Below are 26,577 nucleotides of genomic sequence, written 5' to 3'. Positions count from 1 at the left end.
GTGCTGCGCGTCTCACTAGACGATCTCTCTGCGCGTAGCTCAGGGGACTCTGGCTGGCTGATCTTCATTATCAGCCCTAGCTTAACAATGTACTGGATGCACTTCCCACATGAGTGCGACTAACAAATCCCTAAAGAGCGGAATCAAGGCAACACTGTGATGAAATACCTTCAAACAACCACTGAGCATGCGAACACTGGGCTATGCAGAGACAACTCACACTGCCCCGGGCGATTCCACAGGAGTGCGTCTGTTGCCAAGCAAAATTAGACAGCAACTGGGACATATTATTCTCCTACATTGGCAATGTACAGCACTATTAAGGACCATAAATCTCATGTTTGATTAACTGAAAATACCTCAACTCACAGAGCCAGTGCATTTGCATTCTACTATGAGCAGGCTCTGCCGTGTCATTTAGAGGTAAAGCAGATGCTTCACGGGGGTAAATGCTGTCATTGTGCCATGTGAACACAGGCAGCATTGTTGGGATTAATAATGTTGTTAGCATATTTTCCCAAACACACACCAGACTACTTTCATCAGAGAATTTTCAAAAGCACAAAGTTATAATTTAAATGTAACTTTATACTCTTTGTGCAGAATAATCTTAATCATCTGCTTCCTTGGTTGAAAATGGGCCGTGCTCTTGCTATTGCAATGTGAGTGCAGATGTCTGATGAGAGCAGCCCTGTGTACGCCGCTCGCAAATAAATGAAGCTGCAGGAGCGAGGCCATGTTTCTCAATCAGTGTGAGGAGGAGTCTGTCACCACAATGGAGATAAATACTGTTAAGTGTGAAAAAAGTGGGACTCTCTACAGCGGATCTGTAAGACTGAAGAGAGGAGGCATCGTCTGTCTCCTTACTTCCTTTCTCTGAGTTACATTTATACTACTGCCTCCCTCTGGCCACTCTACTCCCAATCTAGAGACACACACACACTGCTACACATCGGTTAAGGGGACTGGAGGAATAACAGCATCTCAAAATCTCTGAAATATAATGAAATCAAATACAATAATGTTAAATGAGCATTGCTTGAATTGTGAATAGTGCCTTTGTGACATCAATTCTCAGTTTTATCACTTAAAGAGGGAAACGGGGATTTTTGAAGATGTAGTTTTTGCTGAATTGGATTTTGCTGGAATATTATATTAATATATAATATAATATGTTTTCTATTATTAGTAAATATTAGAATATTGTGGATTTATCTGGTATGTTTTGCCTTATATTTAAATAAAGCACACCGCAAAAAATAATGCGATATATAAGCCATTATTTAGTTGTGTCTCTTAGTCAGCAGAAACTCAGTATATTGTACATGTACAGTTACAAGAGAGTGGATTAGCTCTTGGTTAACAGGATATCTGCTCTGTTTGGGGGAAGAGCATCCTGGATACACGACCTGTGTGTGTTTGTGTGTGTGGGTGTTAGCTAGCTCTCTGCTATTTGAGCTGTGAGACAGAGCCCCAGACTGCTGATGGAAGATTAGAGGTGAGACGTCTAATCTCAGTGTAATCAGCCGCTGCATCTGATCCTCCACTCCACACTGTCTCTCTCAACAGGTCCAAACAGAAATTCATCTCACAGGAAACGCACCCCTGCCGAGGTAGGAGAAAGTGACGGCATATATCTTGTGTCCGCCATCAAAGAGAGAAAACATGAGATAAAATAAATAGAATTCAAACTGTTGATGTTTTGTTGTTACCTCATTTTGACATAGGCAGTTTTACAAATAAATCACACGCTGCGGAAAGTCCATACCGCACATCTAAAACTGTCAGGGAGATGTACAGGAAAACCACAGCTCACTTCTTGCTGAGAATTACAGCCGTGTGGTGAAAAAAACAAAACAATGAGGGGCCACCCCTTATGGAGAATGAAGAAAGACGCGTTCGACTGACAGAGGGAAGAGGGGCTGCTGCTGCTGTAAATTATGATCAGTGATCATTGGCACAATGAAAAAAGTATCTGTTCTCATCTAGAAGACTTCACCTTCTGATGGCGCAATGATGAGTCCAGTTGAGTGGATGAAAGAAAGGTGGAGGAGAGGAGAGCAGAGGAGAGGAGAGGAGAGTGCCAGTGAACAGCTGCCCCTGTAATTTATATTGATGAGGGGACTGGCATGGCGGGGAGCTTCCAGCAGTTTGATCACTCAAGCAGAGTGGGGAGTTAGTCAGAGACACGGCCCATCCCTGTGGTCTGGGTTGGACTGGGAAGACCTCCTAAACACACACACACTTACACACAAACACACACACACACACACACACAAACAAGACTGCCAAGCTCCCATTACGAGCTGCAGTGTGGACTGGGGAATCGGGCAAGCCAATGTTTTCCCTCCAAGAACAGAAATTGATCGAACCATGTAGGGCAGAGCGATCTCCCTCATTATTACTCCAGCAGCCATATAATCACCAGGCTCTTCTGAAAAAGATCTTCCCACCACATTCTCAATGACCATTAACTGGCCCTTGAACTACTTCTTGTGCACACAGCTCTGACAAGATTCTACAGCCGCTTCCTGTCTGTGAGGCTCGGCAATCAAGTACTTGTTAGGGGGATTTACTTTGATTTCCTCACATGGACAAGATTTGAATATTTCTCACTGAAATGAGACAGCGTAGTCCAGTTTCTGCCCAGGGCTTTCAACCCAAGACTCCTAAATCATGCTCTTTGATTTGAGCCCCCTTCCGGTGTAGAGGTGCTTAGCGCCACACTAATTAAGTTAGTGGGGCGCTGGATGATGGGTCAAAGCATTTCTGTTCTACCTTGAAGACATCCTGACACTAACAAGAACCTTTCCACACACACACGGTATAAAAAAAAAGAGAAGAAATACCATACGCCCTCCAGACAAGCAAATAGCTTAACACACAATCATGCTGCTGTTTTGACGAGGCTGTTTGAGCAAGGTAGAGCCGTCTAGCAGGGGAAGATCATATCCTTTGCCCTGCTGTCTGATGTAAGAAAGAGCCGGGGTGTTTTACAGGGCAAGATGCTGCCTCTCACAATCTAAAACACTCCGACCGCTCTCACAGAAAAGCCCTCTGGCCTTCCCTCTCCACGAGTTTCATCAGAGTGATCAGAGCAAAAGGATAGCCTTCAGGGCTGGTTTCCTCCATTCACACAGTGGGACACACACACACACACACACACACACACACACACACACACACACACACACACACACACACACACACACACACACACACACACACACACACACACACACACACACACACACACACACACACACACACACACACACACACACACACACACACACACACACACACACACACAGAGAAAAGTCCACTACACAAAAGTGTTTTTACATGCCTCTTCGATTACACTTCCTAGGTGTCAAGATCCAGTAGAGATCTCCTGGAAATCATTGATTGCTACAGGTTTGACTTGTCATCAATTCTTCATGTGCAGACGGCAATTCAAATGGGCAGAAACTGTTAGACGGGGCAGAGCCTGTGAACCGTTGTTCTAGTGCACAACAAACCTTTGCAATCTGACATGTGAGCCGTGTCACATTTAGTGTCTGCACCATTTTATTTCAGCGATATGATCTGTACATGAAGAATACAAGCTCTGGTAGTTAATGCAGCCTCAGAGGTTACAAACCACCACACAGCACCACATCCGTGTTGTTCAGCTGCATGGCCTTGCACAAAACAAAGAGGAGCTTCAGCCCACTGTCTGCTTCAACTGTGCATGATTATCAAACAGTCATAAGACTGCATAGCATTTTAATTTCCTCCCTGGGGTTATCATCATACTCTCTCCAGGATGTAGATGGAAAAATACAAAATGGTGAAAGTGGATGGGACAGGTCTAAATGAAGGTACCGGTTTATTACAGTAGTAAGGAAATAATATGTTTATAGGCAGTGATGAAAAAAAGAGTCAACATAAATGCAAAGCACTATCATGTAAACTCTTTATGAGGAATAGTGAAGATGTTTTTCTAGATCTAGATTAAATTTAGGATTACCTTAGAACGAAAATGAAATTTGTACAGACTTTAAAAGAGTAAGAGTAAAACAATTGTACTCACAGGTGTGTGTCTTCTTTGTTACTGAGATACCTGCAAAAAGAAAAGAAGCAAACCATGAAAATAACTGTAAAACATTCAGCACAAACCATAATGTACATGTAGCGCTGCCTATGGCGGACTGATGGGGACGGCGGCGATGAAGAAGGAGACCCTGTGGTCCAACAGACGGTCAATGTCCAAGGTCACTGAGGAGGCAAGCCCAGGATAATTATGTGTGTAGACTGTTGTCTGACCTACAGTCATGCTGCAACTGCATCCACAACAAGGTGGTTCAAACTCTATCCTCTGCAGGCAATGAATGAAAAATTTATACTAAAAAAAACAACATTTGGAATGCTAATGCATCGAGCAGTCGCACTGATTGGACGTGAGCACATGACTAAGCCTGTGGCCCAGAGTGGTATGGAGGCTCTTTGACCTCAGTGATAGTTGGTTAATCCTTTATCTTAACAGGTAGTGTCATTTTGACTGCAAGGGAATGTGTAGCATTTATAAATAAAGAATTCTGTTTAGTGAAACCTAATCAGAGAGATTATTTTATAGCAGAGCATTTTAGACAATGTGCCATATAATGTTTTTATCTTCAAAAATGTTATTAAATGTGCAGCAGTGAGTTAGGAATGAACTAACAAACTGTGCAGCACACTGTGATGCAAAGAAGAGTTTTTAGGAAGGAGGGAGACGTATTTCTATATGATGTCATTTCTGATTGTAAAATGGTCATTAAAATCGCATATAATAATTGTGATTTACACAGAAGGATGCAATTTAAAAAATTGCAGAGACACTTAGGTGCTACATTCCCATAATCTTCACATTACCAACATTTAAACTAACCATTTCTATTGTAAATCCCACTCTGGTAAATATAGATCTGAGAAAAAATGTCCAGTGGCAGTGGTGAAAAAAAAAAGGTCTGATAAGGATTAGATGCCATGTAAGCAGTGATAATGTGTGTAGGTGCAAACTGATTATCAAACTAGTGGCAAGGCTGACCAGTGTGAGTCAGACCCGGCTGAGGCGGAGCTGGGCTGCCACTGCTCACGCTGCCCCTCCTCGCCCCTTCGGCCGTCAACTCATCGAATGAGCCACTTCAGCTCTTGCTGTGGCTCCGGCTGCCTCTCCTGTCTGCAGCATTGGTGTAATGCCCCAGGAGCCTGACGTGGACGGGCGCACAGCCAGCCGTGGTCCCCAGTGGTCCGCTGGATGCTCATGCTTTGCAGGGCGAGAGCACACTAATAGATCCCACTTGTCATGCGGAAGCAATGGCTAATTTTTCTACAGCTTGAATTTGAAACTCGGGGGACGGCGAGCTGACATGATTCAATAACTCTCTGTGAAAAAGGCGTCTGGCCGGAGATAACAATGTTTCAGACACGTTTGAGGGGAAACGAGTCAAAGAGCAACGAGGGGGAAAACCAATAAGCCCTTCAGCCTCCTATAGACTTACACACATACAGAAACACATAACTGATATTAACTCCACTGAGCAGAAAGAGGGAAAACAGTCACCTAGGGGCCGGCAGTCTGTGATGGAGCTCAAACATTGTTCCAGTGCTCAGGGCCAAAAGCCTGCATTCTGTCCAACTGTGACATTACGCAATGAGAAATTTAATCTAATCCAGATTTAATTCTATACATTTCAATCAAATGACATGGACGTCAAGAAGAGATGTTAAGGTGCTGCAACACAAGGCAGCTGTAAACTTTGTTTTGATAGGTAAATTGAGTCCTAACACCATGTGCAGAAAATATGGTGGACTCACTGGAAACTGTATAATAGAAACAGCAAATGAAAGTGCTATTACAGATAAATAAAACAGGCATTTAACAGGAGAAATTCTATTTTCACCTTTGAGTACTGCGTTTTATATAAATGTACGATGCATACAGAAGCAACTTAACTTTAAACTACAACCTGATGCCCATTCCTGCCTTTTTAAGTGTAAAAAAATGGGACTTTACCTGACCTGCGATCTTAAACTAACAAAAACAACCCTTTATAAAACGTTTATGACAAAGGAAGTGAAAGCACCACTGGTCAATAAAAGACCACACTGCTGTCACTGATAATGTCAAGTAATGATTCATCTGGCAGCTATAAATGCCATTATTATATAAAACTTTTCATTAAAGATGGACTAAGTACATTTCTAAATTAATAACCTATGATAAATAATATCAGATAACAAGCAAACCTCTATTTTTCCCACTGGGGTGAACATATTAAATGTGAATGCTTCATAAGGTCTATTTAGACAGGGATATACTCTGGGGGATTTTGTGTGTAAACAAACACTGTTTGTTTGCTGGACTTTGAAAGTTTCTCACACTACGTGTTTGTGTGAGCGTGTGTGAGTGTGTGTGTGTGTGTGTGTATGTGTGTGTGTGTGTGTGTGTATCCTTCGGGCCCAAAAAACATTAGGAATGCATTTACTATCTCATGACACTTTAATTGTTTAAATTGTCCGGCGGTTGCCCTCTTCCTCTTTTCTTTGTTTGCATTTCCACCTGTTTTGGCGTGTTGCCGGCACCAGCTGTACATTTTCAGTAGCAAGGCTCCGCAGTCAGAGGGCATGCACAGTATCACTCCTGTGCTAATGGCATGTGTGTGGATGATCTTGTTCATGGCATGTGAAACAGCTCAACAAATCACATCTCTACAGCATCACCGGTGGTCAAAAACTTCAGTGTAACTTTTCTTAGCTTTTTTTAAAGAAAATAATAAACCAATGCACAGAGGTGAGTCTAAACCAAACACAAAATATGTTTAACAAACACAAAGGCAGCCATTGCAACCAGAGGTTGTTGCTGCATTAGTGTGAGTGTGTGTATGTGTAATAACTGGCATCACTAACTGCTGTCCATCTCCAACCCTCTTAAATCCAAACAATTAATAATATGAAAAGTAGTCTCTTCTCTAACACCTTCTAAGGAGTAGCATGCAAACACCTCCTTCTTCTTTTGCAAGGAAAGGCTCATCTGGCCTGTTGCTATGCAGGTTAAAGGAAGCAGAAGGGTGCGGTTAGTGGGCCCACTTCCTCCTCTATGTGTCATTCAGAGCCCTGTGATTTGAGGTGGCAAGGCAAAGGGGGCCGTAAAGCCAATGAATGAGTAAGGCGGTGGGAAAGAAGGAGTTAGCTCTGGGCACTGACATTGGCAATGCCTGCCAGCTCATGTCTTCTCCACTGGATGGCAGGTTCAGAGGTCAGTCTGGAGGTGAAGCTCTCCTTGGCTGACAAACAGGATGCTATAAATATGCTTACAGCTTCTGGACCACCTTTAATAAAATTCTACGTGCTCTGTTGGCAGTTATCTATATAAGCGGTGATAGAAATTGAAGGTAAAAGTAAGCTAGTTATCTGTATGAAGTTGCGGTTGAACTGCAAATTCTACATTAACATTTTTTCACAGCGGAAGGAGGGATAGTTGTCACCGTATGGCCTTTGATCAGTCATATTTTACCTTGCCTCGGTAAACAATTCAACAATTGTTCTCATGAGACTCTGCCTATGCTATACAGGAAGAGAGGCACTGTGCAGGCGACTGGAGGTTAACCTCCACCACATCTATCTGCAGGGGGGCACACATCCTGTAAACATGCCACTTAGACAGGAGGAGAGTGAGTGTGGGGTTTGGCAGCCACTGTGCTGCAGCAGGCTGCGGAGCACCGTGCCATCGCAGGCGACTCAAAGTGACAGCGCTGTAATGAAGTCTGAGGCACACGGCAGGCTGTACGTCATAATTTCAGGTTCCTTAAAGCTTGACAGGGAATGATTATCATGGATGGTTATTGTCACCCTGCCTCCCTGGGAGACGAGGCGTGCTCTGGGGTTGTTGCACCATGACATTCAAAGTTACAGTCTCCTTCATATAATGGAGCTGTCCTCTCAGCGCGCTAATGGGAGCGATCCATTTAACCTGTGCCAGAAACACACAGACGAGGAAGTTCCTAATGCGAGGCCTCTCCCGTGGGGACGTCACACTCCCCCCCTGGCTGCTCCCTTCCTGCTGCTTGATTCATTGACTGGCGCTCCTCACTTATCCTCATTCACTGTTCAGTCTGGGGAGACAGGGAGGTTCGCTTCCTGCCGCCCGCTCCACATGCCACTGCTGCACGCCGGCCGCACACAAGGACACAGCCGGCGCAGCAGACCCTGCTGCAGGAAGAGCCAGTGAGGGCCCAGTGCTGGACGGGCTAGACACCTACTGGAATTGCGGGTCAATACCATAGGCCTTTGACATGCAGGAAGTACACCCTCTACAGTTACTAAGGCCTCTTCGATCAAAAACAACCACAAAAACATTCAACAATAATGTAAAGGTTTGGTTATTGTGCCGTCGTAATGACAGCAGTTGTATGGGACTGTTAATTTTAGGCTACTCCTGAGGTTGCTGGTTAATGATGGTGGCTTAGCTATGGTCATCTAAGAATGATAGATGTAGCCACATTCAGTAGTCCATCTTTTGACTGCGGCCGCCTGCCCGACTGACAAATTACGGCTACATTCCTCAGAGAGAATAATTAGAAACAATTAATGTGTTTCTCTTCTGAGCCATAGCTAGAGTCCAAATGCAGCTTCGGTTCTTCAGAAAAATGTTTTCTTGTGATTTATGGAGCCGTATATGTTAGAAATTTAACATAGTACAAAATCAAGCTTCAAGAAAACTGGAAAATTAAGTAAGTGGCTTGTTTACATAGCATTTCAGCAATTCACACATTAATTGAGAGGAAAGAAAATCTCTTAAAGTAAAGAAGTGGATCAGTCAAAGTGTAAAGATATAATGCAAAGCTGCTACTGTATTAATGATCATGTGATCAAAGAGATAAAATAAGATGGATGAGCTGGTTCAAGAATCTCTTTGCTGCTCTAACTTTGGCAGTCTTTGTGAAGGCCAAGTTTCATACACAAAGTCATTTAAACAATCCTCCCTTTTGCTGTGACACACTTAGCCTTATTAGCTATTATACTGCTATAAACTATACATGCAAAAATGTAATGATTAAAAAAGCACAACGATTCTAATCAGCTGCCCCCTAATACACTAAAACACTTAATCCATGGAGAGGCCAACTCTCTGGGGAGGCTCAAGAGAAAAATGACTTCTCTGTCTCCAGGCGCTGTTATTTCTGGTCATTTCTAATTGGTTTTAACTAAAAGCAACCACTCCAAGACTCCACAGGTTACTCCAATGCATCGCTATGGAATTGTCTGCAAATAGAAGATATACATCCAAATTAGTTTTAGAGGACAGCACAATTGTCTTTCAGAAGACATAAGGAGAAAGGTCAGGAAAAAGATACAAGGAGACCCTGCCTTACTGAGACAGTAGGACGATCCCAGTGGAGAGGCGATGTTATCAGAGTGACCCTGAGATCATAGAAGCTCTGGCTGACTTGAGGTACAATGTTGCCCCTCGCACCTCGCCGCCTACTAATGTCTCCCAGACTGATGTACTACGTCTCCCCCAGTGCAGTTCTGCATTGCTGGGTCTGAGTCTCCAGGTGAGTCCTCAGCGCTGTTTGGTGGCTCGTGAATTATGTATTGCAGCAGAGGAACTGACGTGGCCCAGGAGGGCCGCGAAACAGCAGGCATGGCTGGGAGGCAGATTGAAGACTCTGACGGAATTTTAATTGTACCGCAGGGAACACGGCGATAAGTGCTATTGTTATTGGTAAGACACCGCTGCACAGGTTTACTTAGCTGAGAGCGATCTAAAAAAATGGCACGACCCAAAAACAACTCTGTTGTACAACGTCCAAGGCTTCTTACATGAAACTCTCCTGTTCTAAGGAGAATGGTTCATATCAGTGTTGTACCAATATTTATTACTGCACTCTCTCTCTCTCTCTCTCTCTCTCCATGCTCTGTTTTGAGGTGCAACTCGCCCAGAGGACCACTGAAGGTTAGCTATGGCAGAGAGAGTAAAATTCTGGAAAATTTACAAACAGAACAAGGCACTTCTCACCCAGGAAACACTGAGGCATTCAATTTGTTTGGTTTGCTGTGTAACTCAGTTCAGTACTGCAGGTGAAAAGCCAAAAATGTTCCTGATTCTGCTGGTCTGATGCTGTGCACTCTGATCCTAGCTCTAGCTGGACTAAACAGTAATTCTCTGCTGAGTGTGAGCTGGTCCCGTGGGGGGGGGGTGGTCTGTTAGATGCAGGAAGGCCCTGAGCGCTGGTCAAAGTGAGGCCAGGGGCACAGACAGGCCTCTGTGTACTCTTTGCGCCGGCGGTTCCCAGCCCAGCGGTAATCTCCTAGTGATCCAGCCTCAGCCACACATGAAACTCAATAGCCTTTCAGCCCGCACCATAAATAAAGAGAAACCACATTCAGAAGACCACCCTGGCTTACTTAACCGTTACTGCGCTGCACTGAACAGCACTCTACAGCCTGTGTTAACAAACTTAGATATAAGGGCTTTAACTGCATACTGTCAGAGGACAGCTTATTTCAAGTTGTGTAATTATAAGATATGTAGTTGAGACCTTTCCTTGTTTTATCCACAGAAAGTAAACTTTTTTTTTTTCTTTTTCACAATTCCCATTTTTTCACAATTCCCATTATTACACTGAGGTAAGAGGTACTGCTGCCTATTCCCTCTCTGATAGACAACAGCAATGTTCCCCAGAGACGACACTTGTGAGTTTCTATTCATATTACTGTATATTACCTTTCAACATTGGTTGAAATCTAAAGAGGGAGTACAATTACCCACTGCTCCTGAGGCATATACTCCAGTTATGCACTTTTTACAATAATGGGTTGTAAGACTTATACAGCTGGCCAATAGAGATGTTCCTCCTTGGGCTAACCTACTCAGAAGAGCTGAAATATTCAAGATGCACAGCGTACTGCAGTTAAATAACAATAATCTCACATCTACAGGTCGCTTGGTTTCACCCGTTTAGTTTTTCTGTCATTAGTTAATGGTTGCTAGGGATGAATCATTGGCCATCAAGTTCAAGTAACCGCACTTGGAGATCGTTTTCGGCAAATACGTAATTTGTTTATACAACTCTCCAATCTGAGGTCCATATGTATTTCATATAATCCCCAGGAAAGCCAGTTACAAAACATGGGATTAAAAACTGCGCGTTAACATGAGCTCTGACAGTTAGTGACAACAAGCTTTCCAGGTCTGACAATAGACTGTACACGCAAGCCCGCTTGTATAATCACCTGGGAAGAGGAGGCCCCAGCTCTGATGACAAACTAATGTCAGCTAATATCATCTCTTACAAAGGCTGACTCAGAAATACTGTATATTGGAACCCTTTCATTACCATCACTCATTCAGTCTCAAATCTCATCCAGTAAAGTACAGTACAGCAGGCACTTGTCTAATGAACAAGGGTCTGTGGGGAAGGATCACTCTATGTTAGTGTGTTGGAAGTCAAGGTCCCCCAACAGTGGACTTGTGGCTCTGCTGATAAGGACTTGGCTATAATTGCTCAAAAGGGAGGGGACTGCAGCCCCATTAGGTCTGGTCTTCGCACTTGCCAATAAGCCAAACTGCCCCTCTGTAGCCTCCCATGTAATGAAAACTTCCTCTGAGATGAATTACATGTCTGTCAATCCACTAATTAATATCATGGACTTGTCTTTTTGGCTTTCCTTCGCCCCAGTAACGAACTGAGTCAGAGAGACAGGGATCGAGGTATTTCTGAGCACTGGAGGACATGAAGGAAGGAAAGGCAGAGGCAATCTAGCGAGCACACTGCTCCTGTGATTCACTGCAGTCATGGTCGGCACTTAGTACAGCATCTATTTTTCATGTATTTCATAATTAAAACCCGCAAGTTCGGTAAGCCCTCCATGCTCCACACAGATCAAAGGTAGTCCTGTTAGCAGGGAGTTCATCAGTAGAGCCACTCTTCCATTTCCAGGCAACAGTACCATGCTTAAAGCACAAATACCCGGTAATTACACACATGTGTGATAACGGGACAACCGCAGAGCTGGACTATGATTAATAGAACACAGATCACAGTTTCCTCAACCTATTTCAAAGCTAATACAACAGAAGACTTTACACGAGAGGATAATCCATGCGTAGCAGATAAAGAGGTTGATGAAAGACTGAATACATATTTCACACATCGCCTCTTGTGGTGCAGGTGGAGTGTGCTTCAGTTTGTTGCCTTCTCCCTCGCCGCTGCATTTTCTATGTAAATGTAATCGGAGGATAACACGGGATAAAGCTCTGCAGAGCGGAGACATGATGCCTCCCTTCTGCGGGGATAGAGGGATACAACCGTACCTCACGTGGTGTAATCAACAGAGTGAAGTGTCTTGCGTTATTTATTTGTCCCTTTGATTCAGGGGTAACTTGACGCCACAGGGTATGCTGTCTGCATGTATACTGTGAGAAATACTCTAACTATACAGCCGATAAACACATCATTATTGGTTCATCGCTTTGACCAATAGTGATGTTAAAGTGAAGGATTTGTTTAAGGTTAAATGGGAGAAAAGTAAAGAGGCTAAATTACCTCTCAGTTGCAGCAGCAGAAAACTTGAAATGCAAGTACCACATGGTGCGTACATATACTTTGTGAGATGCATTGATCTGATCACCAACTACAAGCAAAATCATACAATGAGCTCATATAGCGCTTTAAAATGCATATGCACATTTTATCAAGAAAATCTGCCTATTGTATCTTGCTGCTACAAAGCTTCCTGCTGCCGTCGCTCTTATTCTTAATCCGTTGCATAACAATGTCAGTCAAAGAACTTGTGATGAAGTCATATGAAAGCGGAACTATAATTAGCCATACTAGCTTTTGCACACTCATTGGCATTGCAGTTTGAGTTGTTTATGCTGTCTTTCTTACTGTGAGCATAACAGCCCTCCACTCCGGAGCCAAATTACCAGTAGGGAGCGAGCTGCGGAATATCCTGCAGGCTCATGAGGTCAGTTTCAGTTCACGGTACCATTGCCCTGCATTCACAACTGGACAAGGTAACAGGAAGGGCTGTTGGTTTATCGAGTAGGAAGATGACAATCCTCATTTACACTTCTAATGTTACACGTTCAAAAAAACACTGGCATTTGTCCAGAAGGCACGGCAAGACAACACAACCTACAGCCAGGCCGGGTTGCAGAGAGGACAGACACAGGGCAGGGCTTTATTTTATTTTTTACAAGGGAAACATCCAATCAGCATCAGCGATCACAATGCTTCCGTATTACAAAGGCAGCTGTAACCTTCCCTGTAGTGTTCGGCAAGACTTTGTGGAATACTGCCCGTTTTAAAAATCCACATTACATTATGTTTTATGCAGCTCTCACCACTGTGATGCAGTCGACCAGACATATGGTATGAAGAACACACAGAATGCACAAATGCCAAACAGACGTCCCCAGCGCGTGCACAGAAAGCCCATTGACACTCATTGCAATCACTAAGTGAAGAGGGGTCTGAGGTTGAAGCTGCGGCTGCAGTGTACACTGCAGCCGCAGCCATATATTCTCAGCGTTACGGAAGCTTGCAGCCGTGGCCAGCAGTAATAATTAATAGCATAGTCTATAAGCATTCCATTAGGTGCAAGCAGCTGTCATAAACATCTTAATTAATTTACAAAGCAAGCAACTAGGGAATTATGGCGACGTAAAAATCTGCTTCCCTCTGCCGCTCCATAGCACTGGAACAGATCGGGCTTTTAAATTTTTAAACATGCCTTTCATGTTCTCTAGAGCACTAAAAAGCCTTTGAACAGTCAGCTTGTTAGGAGATGCACCTAGCAGCCCAATACCTACGGGTCGTCTTCCTATTCTTTTCGTAGAGCGACGAGAGCTTTCGGGCTCCTCTTTGCTGCTCTGGCTTGACTCAAAGAATCTCTCCATATTCGGCATTGGCCCTCCCTCATCTTTTCTTTGTCACAGACATAAGTGCCCTGTGTTTTCCCTGCCGAACATCCCTTCTAAGCCCCCTCCACCCGTCGTCCTCAGTCTGTGTACAGTATGATTTTATAGGAGGGTAGGGGACAATGCTTGCAACCGATCTACTGATGAAATTAACGATTTATTTTAACCATTGTCCCATAATTTTTTTTATATGACAATTTAACAGCAGCACAAACAACGCTGTCCACCGTTTAATTTGTTTCTTAATAGGGACATGCTGGGGAATATGGCTGGTAATTCATACAATGTTATTGATACAAATTACATTATAGATTATGCTTATGTACCAGATCACATATTATCTACATACTTTTTCTGAGAGGACATTCAGCCTACATGGTTTTAAGCATAGTATAACTGCTTTATATTCATTTTATCATGAGTTTTAGCACAGCCTGAGAGCTAGCTGCAGCAGTCTGTCATAAGCTAAAATGGATAAATGAGAGGATATTTGTTCAGCATTCGTTTTCATTTACGTTTTCCGCGTCAATGAAAAAAAAAACTGCTAAACCTGCATGTGTGGTGCTTAAGTTGGTATTAACATCGGATATTGAGGGACGTGCTGCTTGGCTGGAAACCAGGGGCACTTGTTTGTATTGAAAACATAAAAAACCCACATTTAAGCCCCTGTTGCATAGAAATATGCTGGTGTTACCACCCTTAGTTAAAATTACCATTTTACAGACATTATAGTGGTTTCCCCAAAATGAGGTGTGGCGTGTGACCGACATGCATGCAAACACTAGTGCACTTTAGAGGGGAAGAGAGTTACCCTGGTTATTTTCTGTAGCTACATCTAAGACGTCTCCTAAAAGCCTCATGTGCAGGCAGGCGCTAGCTAGAAACCTCTTCTCCCCTCTCTGACAGTCATTTTATAATAGTGAAATGGACTTTCTAATATTGATCATCCCTATGAAACAGCAATTTTATCTACCTGTGTGGGCTGAGGCAAGTATGGGATTACCCTAAAATGTTTTCATTCTGATGTTATTGCTGTGTAATGTGCAAGTGTCAGAAAACCATGCCAGCATCAATAAAAGGAATTGATGATCTAGGACTCCTGTAATTTCAATAGGTCTGACTATTTGGAACTGTTCCCCATAGGACCGGTTCTCTGTTCCTATTGACGAAACTGGTTGCAGCAGAAATGTTGCAGCTCTAGTTACCAGTTGCGAAAGAACCAGGATGCCAGTCTCGCACTGTCCTGTAATCTGGGCAGTATCGTGCCAAAGCAAAGGTCAGAGTGTTGTGGTTAAAACTCTCTTCCTTACCTGCTCTCAGTCAGAGAGGCCAAGATTAGACTGGCCACTCCATTATGGGAGAAAGGCTTAAGAGCACTTCCACTTTCAGAGTGAGGATATCAGCAGCTTCTGACACTAAGCAGGGCTGACCTATCATTTTGGTGGTGGCTGAGTGGAGGGTATCAGCTGTCTGCCCAGAAATACAGTTGAGCAAAAAATCTACCAAATCATACCAAACGCTAGAGACATATACTGTAATCTGAGACAACAGTGCATGTGTGATTATTCAAATAAGAAACCGGGCCAAACAACTCCTCGTGCCATTAATATACATGCATTCGCTATCTCTAATTATGAATCAATTTAACTATGCATAACATCCACAGTATGCCATTTACCAAGTGGACATTGAATTTTAATGTGCCATTACTCTCTGATGATAACCAGGCGTCACATATCCCTTTTTCTCACTCCCATTCTAACCTGTCTCTTTCTCCCCATCTCTCTCCATTTCAGCCCGTGCCATATTTGCTTAACCCAGCCAGTGTGACAGCACTCAATGCTAAAGCACTCCCAAGGCAGATGATCAAAGTCAGCAGTCAATTCACATTACAATGCATTGATTTGATGTTTCCTAACCTCCCAGGCCTTTCTCTAATGCTGCCAAGGACCTTCGGGATATTTCCAGTTTTTTCTCGGTCTCCCTCTCTTTTTGTGAGCGCGTGCATGTGTGCGTGTGTTTGTGTGTGTATGTATGTGCAACTGGAAACATGGTTAACAGAGATGTTTCCCTCGTCATATTTGCATATGGTTTGACTCAATACATTCTGATTCAAAAACATGCACTTTAAAATGAACAGACTCAACGCCTAGAAATAATTCATATGAGGCGGACCACTTCAAAACCACCTTCATTTTACAATGTAATTATTGCCCTTCACTCACCTGCTGTTTCAAATATTGTTTTAGAGTAAATCACCCCCTTGTTCTCATATACCACACTCCGTTTGCTCCTCATCACTTATTCATTTGCAATTCTTTATTGAGTAGGCTTCTATGCTTTAGTGACTGCCATTTCCCTCTGAGGGGATGTTCTGAGCACTTCCATGTTTTATTCAATTATGAAAACCTAATATAGTGGAAAGGTGTGCATGGTGCTCACTCATCAGCATGCATTATTTCACACATATTGATTCTCCTTCTATGTTGTTGGGTAGCAGAGACAAGCAGCCGGGAATAAAACCAGATGCATGCATGTGCTCTTTTGTTTCTGCCCTTGACCCCAGGGTATGTGGGGTTAATAAGGGCCACGGGCCCTACTACGAGAGGCAGTTATCATATCCATAACAACTGAATCCATTGCGTTTGGCTTGCTCTAGGACAGTAGAGAGGGTTTTCTTGTTTTTTTAGGGGTTTTTTTTCCACTCAGAGGTTGTCAAAATGTATAAGCATCATGACCATGGCACAGTGACACACTGACCTACAAGCACAAAGGAGAACTTTGCCTGCCTTGATAAACACACACGCACATGCGCAGAGAGAAAGAGAAAGAGCAAGAGAGAGGAGAGGGAGAGCTAGAAAGAGTGTGAAGGCGAGAACGGACGGAGAGAGAAATAAGAGCTATTGATTTATGTAAGAGCGGCATTCCTTAAACAGCATTAGTCATCATGGTTGTGTGCAGCACGCTGGCTCTTTAATTATTCCTCAGAAGTCAGACAGACTCAGCGCCGCGTGAATTTGCGCCTATTGATTTCTGCCTGGCAGATGGGACACACTTACTTATAGCAATTCGCAGACCAGGCAGATGATCAGAAAGGTAGAGGAGGCACTTACCTCCTATTTAATCTACAGAGCAACAACAGAGCAACTGTTAAGGCTGGTCATTAGGCAGGTAAGGGGGAGTGTGCGGCACCTGTTATGGTGGATCACAGTTTGAGGTCTCGCCAGCAGAGAGCAAACAGAGATGAGTTATGTGTCATCCACATGTTAAGTGTAAAGTGAGACTTCAAATATAGCATCATGATGGGATGGAAGGGTGCCTCGTAAGTTGTTTATGATCTGTGTGTTCATGTATAGTTTATATGAAGTAAATATGCCCAAGCTTACTAAATAATTGTTTTTCTTTTAGTTACCTCTTTAGTATAATTTCCACCATAAACACAGACCTTTTCAGGACCAGTAGACCTCATGGAAATCAAAATCAATGGAAACGTCATTCCTGGGTCCTGGTTAAGGTTAGGGGTCAGATGTGAATTGTGGTTATAGGTTAAGGTTAGGATTAGGCATGAATTGGTCATGGTCAAGGTTGGGGATAGGGTTTTGGTTAATTTTTCCCTAATGAATAAATATCTGTGTGTGTGTGTGTGTGTGTGTATGGATAAGAGAGGGTTAGGGTCAGAGGAAGAGTTAAGATGAAGAGGATAATTTAATATGAAGATAGAGGAGGATGTATCATGTTTTGTCTGCTCCACACACTCACACAGTTCTTCGACTAAAAGAACAGCTTTTAATGAAATCATAATCGTTAAGAACACATATCTAACATTATAGTGTCAGTTTGTTAATACATTCAATTCACAGCAGGAAACTTAAATGTCCTGGGTTAATTATCAAATACAAAACACACATGCAGAGCTTCAGTTTAAAAGTCCATTCTGTCTTTCTGTATATATATGTTTTTGGAACCTTCTGCTCATCCTCTGTGAGGTCTGGTTTTAAAGTGCCACTGCATTGTTATTTTATGAGAAGGGCTGAACGCGGAGCCAGAGCATCGTCTCAGCTGTGGAGGGAGAATTCCCCCCGCATGGCTACACAATACACAGACAGCACATTTAGAGATGTCAACCCCTAACTAGAGAACAGTCAGTGAGGTGAACCCACCAACCCCCCCTGTCTTCACCACGTCTAGCCGGGCTGCTCTGGAAACCCCAGTTAAAAATGCATTTGGTATAGCTGATGCGGCGGGCGGACCATGCTACCGGGATCACATGTGCTGCACATAACCCTGGTTAGAGAAATGCCACTACTGTATGCCTCATCATCGCTGCTTCCCCCTGCACTTACATAATTTACACAAGCAAAGGGGGGGCAGGATGGCAGGGGAGTTGGAGAGGGTGGGGCTGCTGAGCTACGGGGAGCTCACGTCCAATTGCGTTTGGCCATGTGGAGAGACAAATACAGCGGTACGAGGGGAGCTAATGCCACAGCGGGCCTTGATGACTACACGCTGAGACGCCCTACGACATGCTGATAGACAGTAGAAAGACCCAACCCCTCCTTTGCATTTACGAAGCCAAGCGGAATATAGACGCAACAGGAACAAGGCAGAGAGTCTGAGCACATTAGAGACGCACCGATCCAAGACCATGGCATGGTTATTTATTAATCAGCTGAGCTTAGCTAACTGCCTGCTCAGATGAACGGCACAAGCCTTTGATACATTGCAGCATCAGCCCCAAGACAACAAAACTGTTGACATAATGCAACTTAAATTACACAGTGAGTTAACTTGAGATAAAACTGTTTGCTGGAGCAAGTTTGCATTTCCCTATATATTTTTCAGAGTTTTCCATTAATGCTCATAGAGAGTGTGAAGATAACACAATCTAACACAGTGAACAAACAAATGTAAAAGCTTTGCACTGTAAATGTATTTGTGCTTATTTGGCTGCAAAACAAACATTACGATGTGATCCAAAGTAAATACTGTCAGAGTGTACAGCAAACAAAGTGTGTTTGCCTATTTGCACATTATTCATCTCCCAGAGTGAAGTCAGTGATGAGTAACAGCGTGGCGATGTTGTCAGTAAATACACTTTAACATACACAAAATCACCCCTTTCATGTTTTTCAACTTTTGGAGTTCAATGGCGCCACAACACTTTGCGCTGACAATGTTTTTTGCCAATTTCAACACCTCACAGTTGGGGTGTCAACACATTGAAATGGTGTTGAGAAACATAGCCTTTTAACTGAGAAGAAACATCTCTTGGAGGGGGAAAAAAGAGAAAAAGAAAAACAGAATAGGATGCAACTCTCCGGAGTGTATCCCCCTCATGTCTCCTCACTGTTTTCTTGGCAGGCCTGGGTAATACACAGGAAAGCACTGGCACACAACACTCTCTACCTGAGCACAAAGGGAAACATCTCAGCCTGGAGTTTGGGCTTCAGAGACTAATAGGAGGCTTGCACATCACCACAGGGAAAACAAAAGTGTTCGGCTCTCCATTGGCTTATACTGTCTTTACGGACTGAAGTGCTTTTCCTAAGTCCTTCTTTACTTCAGGAGCCATTTACCGAGGTGCCGGGGCTTCTGAAAACATTTGGGAGAACAGGCGGTGAAGAGGAGAGACAGAAAGTTGACGTGGTCATTACTAGACACTCCCTTACATCATTTCTGAGACTACCTAAGACACTCTCTCCTTATTCGCCCAGACTTCTGCAGCACTGAGCTGAGAGGGAGTCTAAGCTTCTTGGACAGTTCATTTAGGATAATGCAATGATGAGAAATGGGGGAGGGTGTGTGTGTGTGTGTACGTATGTGTGCGTGTGCGTGTGTGTGTGGGTGCATGCGCCAAATCATGTCTGATGAACATTTCTTTTCAAAATGTCTCCTCTGACTAAAAAACATTTCAAGCAAGATACAAAACATGTCAGCAGAGACAAGAATAATTATTTTCATAACCTGCTGAAACATAAAAGGTTATAAAAAGTGTGGGCATATAATTATTTCATGAATTCAAATGAATAACACCAAAAAAAATCCACATAAAAAAGATGGAACAGAAATTATCTAGGGGCTTTTTTATCCTTTCTTCAGACTTCAGAAAAGAGAAATTTATTTCCGCCTTCATCTCTAAATTGGATGCAATTTATTGCCTCTCCAAAGCACATTTTTCACTGGCTTGCAGGATCCATGGGCCATGGCAGGCAATGCATATCTGCCTGCCTCCCCTGGCCTCGGGTGCTAATATGTGGAAACTGGCCTGGGGATATGGACCCCAACCAATGGAAGAGGAGGCAGAGGGACAGAGGAGAGAATCAATCCTTAATCGCTGAGGAGTAGGAGGGGTGAGGAGGAAGTGAGAAAAGGGGGGGAGAAGACAGAGAGCAGTGTGTTTACCAGCTGACATTTGGGTGCTGTCAGCTGACTGCAAAAGCTCTGGGATGTCAAAGAAAGAAAGCGGGAGTTATATAACCAGGCTGTTAAAGCAGGGGGAGAGAGTGAGAGAGACAGACAGACAGAGAAGGAGACAGTGAACAAGAGAGGGACGAGAAAAAAACACCAACAAAAAAACACATTGCCATTTAAAGTGACAGTGACAACATGATGAAAGCTAACATGGTACATGTCTGCATGCACAGACAACAGACACAGGCAGGTGAGTGTCCAACAAGCACAGACCTCTCAAGAGTACTTAACAATGCAAGCACCGCACTGATGTGTACACAGGTCAGGGGTTATCACATCCATCACGTATGCATTATCCTGGCATAGGGTCCCATGTAAGCAATGTTTGCATGCCCGTGAAGCCACATGGCTGCCTGGTTACCTTTTTACTGTGGGGCTTTTTGGGCTTCATCCAATTCTGCAGAAAGGAAAGGAATGGTCCGAGCCACACTATAGGCCAATACCCACTCAAGCCAATGGGGCTAGATCCATAGAAGTTCACATAAGTGTTTTGGTCCCGTATCAGTATTAATCCTCGTCCAGACTAACACACCAAAAAACACATCACCTGACCATAAACAGAATCTGGGCCGGAGGAAGCAATTTGCTGTTGGTATCAGTATTGTCGCAGATTGTTCGAATAATAGCTTTCCCTCTTATGCATGTAAGACGTTGTATCATTGTAGAAGGCTAAATTTAAATTCACAACAGTTTTTAGCAAAGACAACAGGGTCAGGAACTTGTAATTGATTATCTATGTCACGTTCTACACTGGTAGCAGATGCTTAAGCCGGTTGTATTCTTCTGGAACACAGTCATGTGATAGGAGCCTGAGGAATTAGCGAAGGCTATGTTGTGACCGAAAAGACCCGATCAGCAACCTGTTCTGAGAAACTCAGCCCAATAGTTTTCAAACTAAAACAGGACCAGCAGGATTTCCAAACTTTTATCTTTTAGTGACTATAAAACTTTGCAGTCGTTTGGACGCCAGGCACATCAGTAGATGAGTGGTTTGTTGTTTTCAAATGAAAACGTGGTAGTAAGGATGAAGCCTATAAGTCCACTCAGCCCCACAGTGCCCATCGATCAACTACCATTAGCTTTGCACTTTGACTGGACTCTATCCATTTGATAGCTCATTGTAACATACCACATACTTTAGTAGTCTCTGTGGAGGATGTCAAATAGGAGCTGATTTTTGGTTTGCCACCACAACACATTGTGTAGCCACATATAAACATTAAGTACAGTTAGCTCAAGGTGGATTCTATCCTGTGACCTTGCTGTTACACATCCACAGAGCAATGAATAACTATCGCATTTCTTTGGCTGACAGCTGACACCAACAGGACCAGGTGATATACGAGACATGACAAGTGATTCTAATTAAATGTAGAGCTTGTGGATGTAAAGTGGCAGGAAGGGAGCAAATCCTGTCCAGGCAGCGAGCGGCAAAACGGCATGCCTTGCTCCCAACGAGATGAGCCGGGCTGTCAGGGCTGCCTCAGCTGTCCTGTAAACATGGGCCCAGCTCCCCAGGGGGACTGACAGGTTTCAGCTGGAGGGGAGAAGGCACACCGCAAGCCTCCTGCTCTTCCCACAACAACAAACACATGACACATAAACAGGCAGTTCTGATGCAAAAGCAAAAGCCATGTGGACGATGTGCATTTGTCACATAACTGTGAACTAACAAGACACAAAGCACGGCCGCCTGTAGCCTGAGCGCAGATAAAGTCTGTCATGGACGCATCAGCCCCGGTGTGATCCAGTGAATAAATAGAAAAACAGGCAACGATCACAACAAATCAATAGATACAGGAAGGAAGACACCTCTGTTGACGCTGGATCCCGCTTGTGTTTTCACCAGGACTGTATTCATCCAGCACAAGTTAAGAACAAAAGACCAGACATGGTGAGAGGTTCTTTTTTATTTTTTCTTCACAGAGAGCAGGTCTATTTTCATCAGGATACGGCAGAGGACCCAGTGGTCCTCAAGGCAAACATGAGTGTGTCAGTATGTGACACCGGACTGCACTTTAGTGGAGACACTCACAGGGCGTTCAGCTTCCCAATCAGACCCCCAAAGACAAGCCTCACCAAATCAGTTAACCTTTGACCCATGTGGAACAACTTGGGTCCCGGGAGTCACGGTCAGCCTGCTAAAAGACAATGTACATCATGCTCTTTTCAACTGACAGAGGCGGTCACATTGGTTGGCATCTGTCCATTCCGGAAAACGAAGGAAGAGCATTCTATCAAAAGCTCATCTAATGTCAGCCAGGATATATTTCTTTGATAATACAAAGTCATGGCTCAGTGATTTCTGTTCTCTCCAGCAAATCGGGGCCGGACTCGATACATCTGGCGTACAACCAGTCGAATTTTCCAAGGCGGGGATAAAATAAAATGTCTAGCGCATGACAATGAAAATTATTTAAATTAATTGTGCATTCAAATGTCTGTGGTTGACACTTAGTCAAATTACAATGTAGCTTTTTTTCAGATACCCCAAGATTATATATTACCTTATTAATGCCTGATCTTTCACACTTTTAAACATAAATATAGCGGATATAGCGTATAATGTTGAGTCTGAAATTATGTTTTTTATTTTGTTCTAATTCCACAAAGAATTATCAAATGGATATTATCCATTAATGTAATGTTAAGGTGTTCGGCTAAGGTGAAATTCACCCAATCATCACCCTTAAAACCCATTCGCTCATTAAATCTACACGATTCCTCAAGATTAAACACATAATATATATTGTTTGGCCACTAGGGATCTTTCAATCAAAACAACAACAAAATACCTAGTTTGATGACATCATGAAACAGCCTGGGATCATGGAAGTTGTTGCCATCAACTTGCTCAGGCTCAAACAGTGTTCATGGATGAGGTAATGTTATTAAGTTTTATTCAAGTTAAAAACAGAAATAAATGACCATGTTTCATTAAGAGTGCAATTTGTCGAAAGAAAGATAGCCAACTGGATAATGGGCTAGTGTGTTTTCCTTTTATCATACATGGTTTTTCTCTGGAGGTCATAGAAGAGATAGACAAAGCCTCAGGTAAAGCCTCTATGACGCACATAAAAAGAGAGCGAAATGAGAAGTCCCATTACCTTGAATAGAAATATTTATATCTCTAAGTTTGAAAAGTGATGGACACACTTTGACACAATTCACCACAATAGATGGCTCTCAATGGTTTAGACAATTTAAAGAAGAGTTTTAACGCTACATTATCTATAAGTGATGGTCTGCTAAAATGGTTTAGAATTAAAGAAAGAGTTCATGTATTTATATTATCTGACGTGAATACAATACAAATCTGTGCAAACACATTTTATTTGTTCCTCTAGAATTACATAATGTTGGTTTTGTTTTGAGCTTTCTTGCCCCGTTCCTGTCATTCTCAAACACTCAGTGCTGGGGCCCAGTCCGTTTACTTGGCCCTCAGCAATCAGACCCTTCAGTTAGCCCCGCCCCCCTGTCCAGCCCAAAATCCCTCTATTTTGGGTGTCTCACAAAGCCGCTGATGTGATTAGAGAGGATGATGATTACAGTTACATAACAGAATCAAATTAATTTGCGGCCTGAACACAGCAGTGGCAGCAGGAAATCACTCAAGCTCTCAAATCTCTCTTTCTCTTGGTCGCTCCTGTGTTCCCTATCTTCACTCAACACCCCGCCTCCCGCCCCTCTTCTTGCACTCGCTGCCCCCTCCTAGAACACACAGACACTCCCCTCTCTCCTCCCTGCCCCTCCCTCTAGTCAATTAAAGTCACATCGAGGGATTAAAAGGAAGTAGGTCAGTGGAGCATTGCTGCCAGAAAAAAAAATGCAACAAACCCCGTCAGAAGTCACTGTGTCGACCTTGTGAAACCCCGACTGAACTAGTGGCGGCTCTTGTGATCTCACCCCATTGCGGCCAATGTTGGGAAACCTTCCGGAAGCCGGGCTCAAATCCTTAAGACCACGCTTTGCTCTCACCTTGATTTCATTGCAGCTCACAGGAAACCCCCTGGAGGGCAGCCTAGGGAGCTGGGCTTTGGTGGCGGACACTTGATACCCTCTGCAGAATGCTTTGTCTCCAGTCCCCTGAACAGATCCTCTTCAAAAGCAGGATTATAGCAGTGCTACAGGCAATGAGAGCCCCATAGCTCCACTGCTAGCAGACAATGCCAATAGCCACCATGCAAGGTAGAAACACTACATATGCTGTGACACTTTAATATCCCTCGGATGCACGTACAATATGATGCATGTCTACTGACGGTAGAATCTACTAGGACTTCTTCACGTTGTACAACACTGCCATCATAGATTAATCAAATACTTTTAATGCTCACAAACCTTCATTTTGGTTCTATTTGCATTGCTGAGGAATAACATTAACAATGAATACATCAAACACTATTAATGGGGTGCCAGCAGGTCTCAATAAGTTAAATGTAAGAGCTCAAGGTTGTGTGCTCTATCCTCTCCTCTTCTCCCTCTACACCAACAACTGCACCTCCAGCCATCCCTCTGTCAAACTCCTGAAGTTTGCTGAGGACACAACCCTGATTGGATTTATTTCCAATGGGGACGAGGCCGCCTACAGAGAGGAAGTTAACAGCCTGGCTTCCTGGTGCAGCCAGAACCACCTGGAGCTGAACGCTTTAAAAACTGTAGAGATGGTAGCAGACTTCAGGAGGAGCCTGCCCCAAACCGCCCCCCTCCCCATGTGTGAATCCCCAGTTAAAACAGTGGAGTCTTTCAGATTACTGGAGACTGTCATCGCACAGGACCTGAGATGGGCGGAGAACATCACCTCTATCATCAAGAAGGCCCAGCAGAGGATGTTCTTCCTGCGGCAACTGAGGAAATTCAACATGCCGCGGAAAGTGATGGTTGAGTTCTTCACAGCAATCATTGAGTCCATCCTCACCTCATCTAATACCGTCTGGTTCGCTGCCTCCACTGCCAAGGACAAGGGCAGACTGCAGCGGATCATTCGGTCAGCTGAGAAGGTCTTCGGCTGTGACCTGCCGGCTCTCCTAGACCTGTTCCACTCCAGGACCAGTGGGAGAGCATGCAAGATCATTGCTGATCCTTCCAATCCTGGTCACAACCTGCTCCAGAGACTCCCGTCCGGAAAAAGGTTCCGGGCCATCAGGACTAAAACCTTGCGTCACCTGAACAGTTTTTCCCCCATGGCAGTGGGGCTCACAAACAAGCCCCCTGCATCACACTGACTCTGATGAGCCCCCCACATATTATTTTAACATGTTTAAGAGTTTTTAAAGAGTTTACTCTTTTTTAACCCTGTGCACCACCCTGGTTAATAGCAAACAAATATTGAGTGACACAATTGTTTTTGCAGGTTTTACCTTCTTTTTAAAAAATACGAATTATATATACTTTACATCTTTGTGAACCAAGTGAGATCGCTGCACTTTAACGTTTGTATGATTTCTAAATTTCAGGCAGTCATTCATTTTAAATTAATTTCAATATGATGTGAAAATCAGCCTTACTTGAGTTGATGTTATCCATCAGTGCAAACATCAAGCCTATAAAGGGCATTCGATCAACCATCAGAACACAGGTTTAACCTACCAAACAGTTTGAGTCTAAATGGAGTGTTAGAAGTGGCCGCTGCTGTGTGATGGAAACTCAGCAGGGGGGGTGAGCAGGAAAAGGGTCTCGTTTATGCCGCCATGACAGAGTGATGCTGCTGTCAACATATTGTACTGTATTTGTCCAACCCGATCAGCCTCATACTCACCACACTCCGTGCAGAAGTGAATAATAATGGGAGACAAAGTAACAAGCTTGTCATCGCTGCACATGAACAAGTGGAAATTATCTTGGCTAGTTCCATTCTCACCAGCTGTGAACGTCTTGATAATGTGAAAAGGTGTTTTTCTGACTTGTCACGGAAACAAGACAATGTGTCTAATCATTTAGCAACACAGCATATTGATGATGGCAAAGGGTATGAAATATAGGAATACTGCAAATAATTAGTTGACTTTCTTGCTAAGAGCCAGACTAAATGATAAGATTCATAGACTGGAGAAAGGCAGAAAAATAATAACACTGCTTCTAATGCAATTCAAATGCAATACAATAAAGCACCTTAATAAAACATGATGTATCATGGTAAATCAAATTCTGTT

General features: G+C 43.5%; 1 protein-coding gene across 1 annotated transcript in view; it reads right to left on the bottom strand.

Annotated features, from left to right (window-relative positions):
- Window positions 1-26,577, bottom strand: part of roraa (RAR-related orphan receptor A, paralog a) — a 178,442-nt gene that overhangs the window by 52,558 nt on the left and 99,307 nt on the right. Inside the window, exon 2 of the mRNA XM_062390123.1 lies at window positions 4,076-4,105. Within this exon, the coding sequence (XP_062246107.1) occupies window positions 4,076-4,105 (30 nt within the window). The remainder of the gene's footprint in view (window positions 1-4,075; window positions 4,106-26,577) is intronic.

This window comes from Platichthys flesus, chromosome 6, assembly GCF_949316205.1.
Source record: "Platichthys flesus chromosome 6, fPlaFle2.1, whole genome shotgun sequence".
Taxonomy (NCBI): Eukaryota; Metazoa; Chordata; class Actinopteri; order Pleuronectiformes; family Pleuronectidae; genus Platichthys; species Platichthys flesus.
Note: the sequence above shows the minus strand (reverse complement) of the source record. Positions and strands in the feature narration are given on the sequence as shown.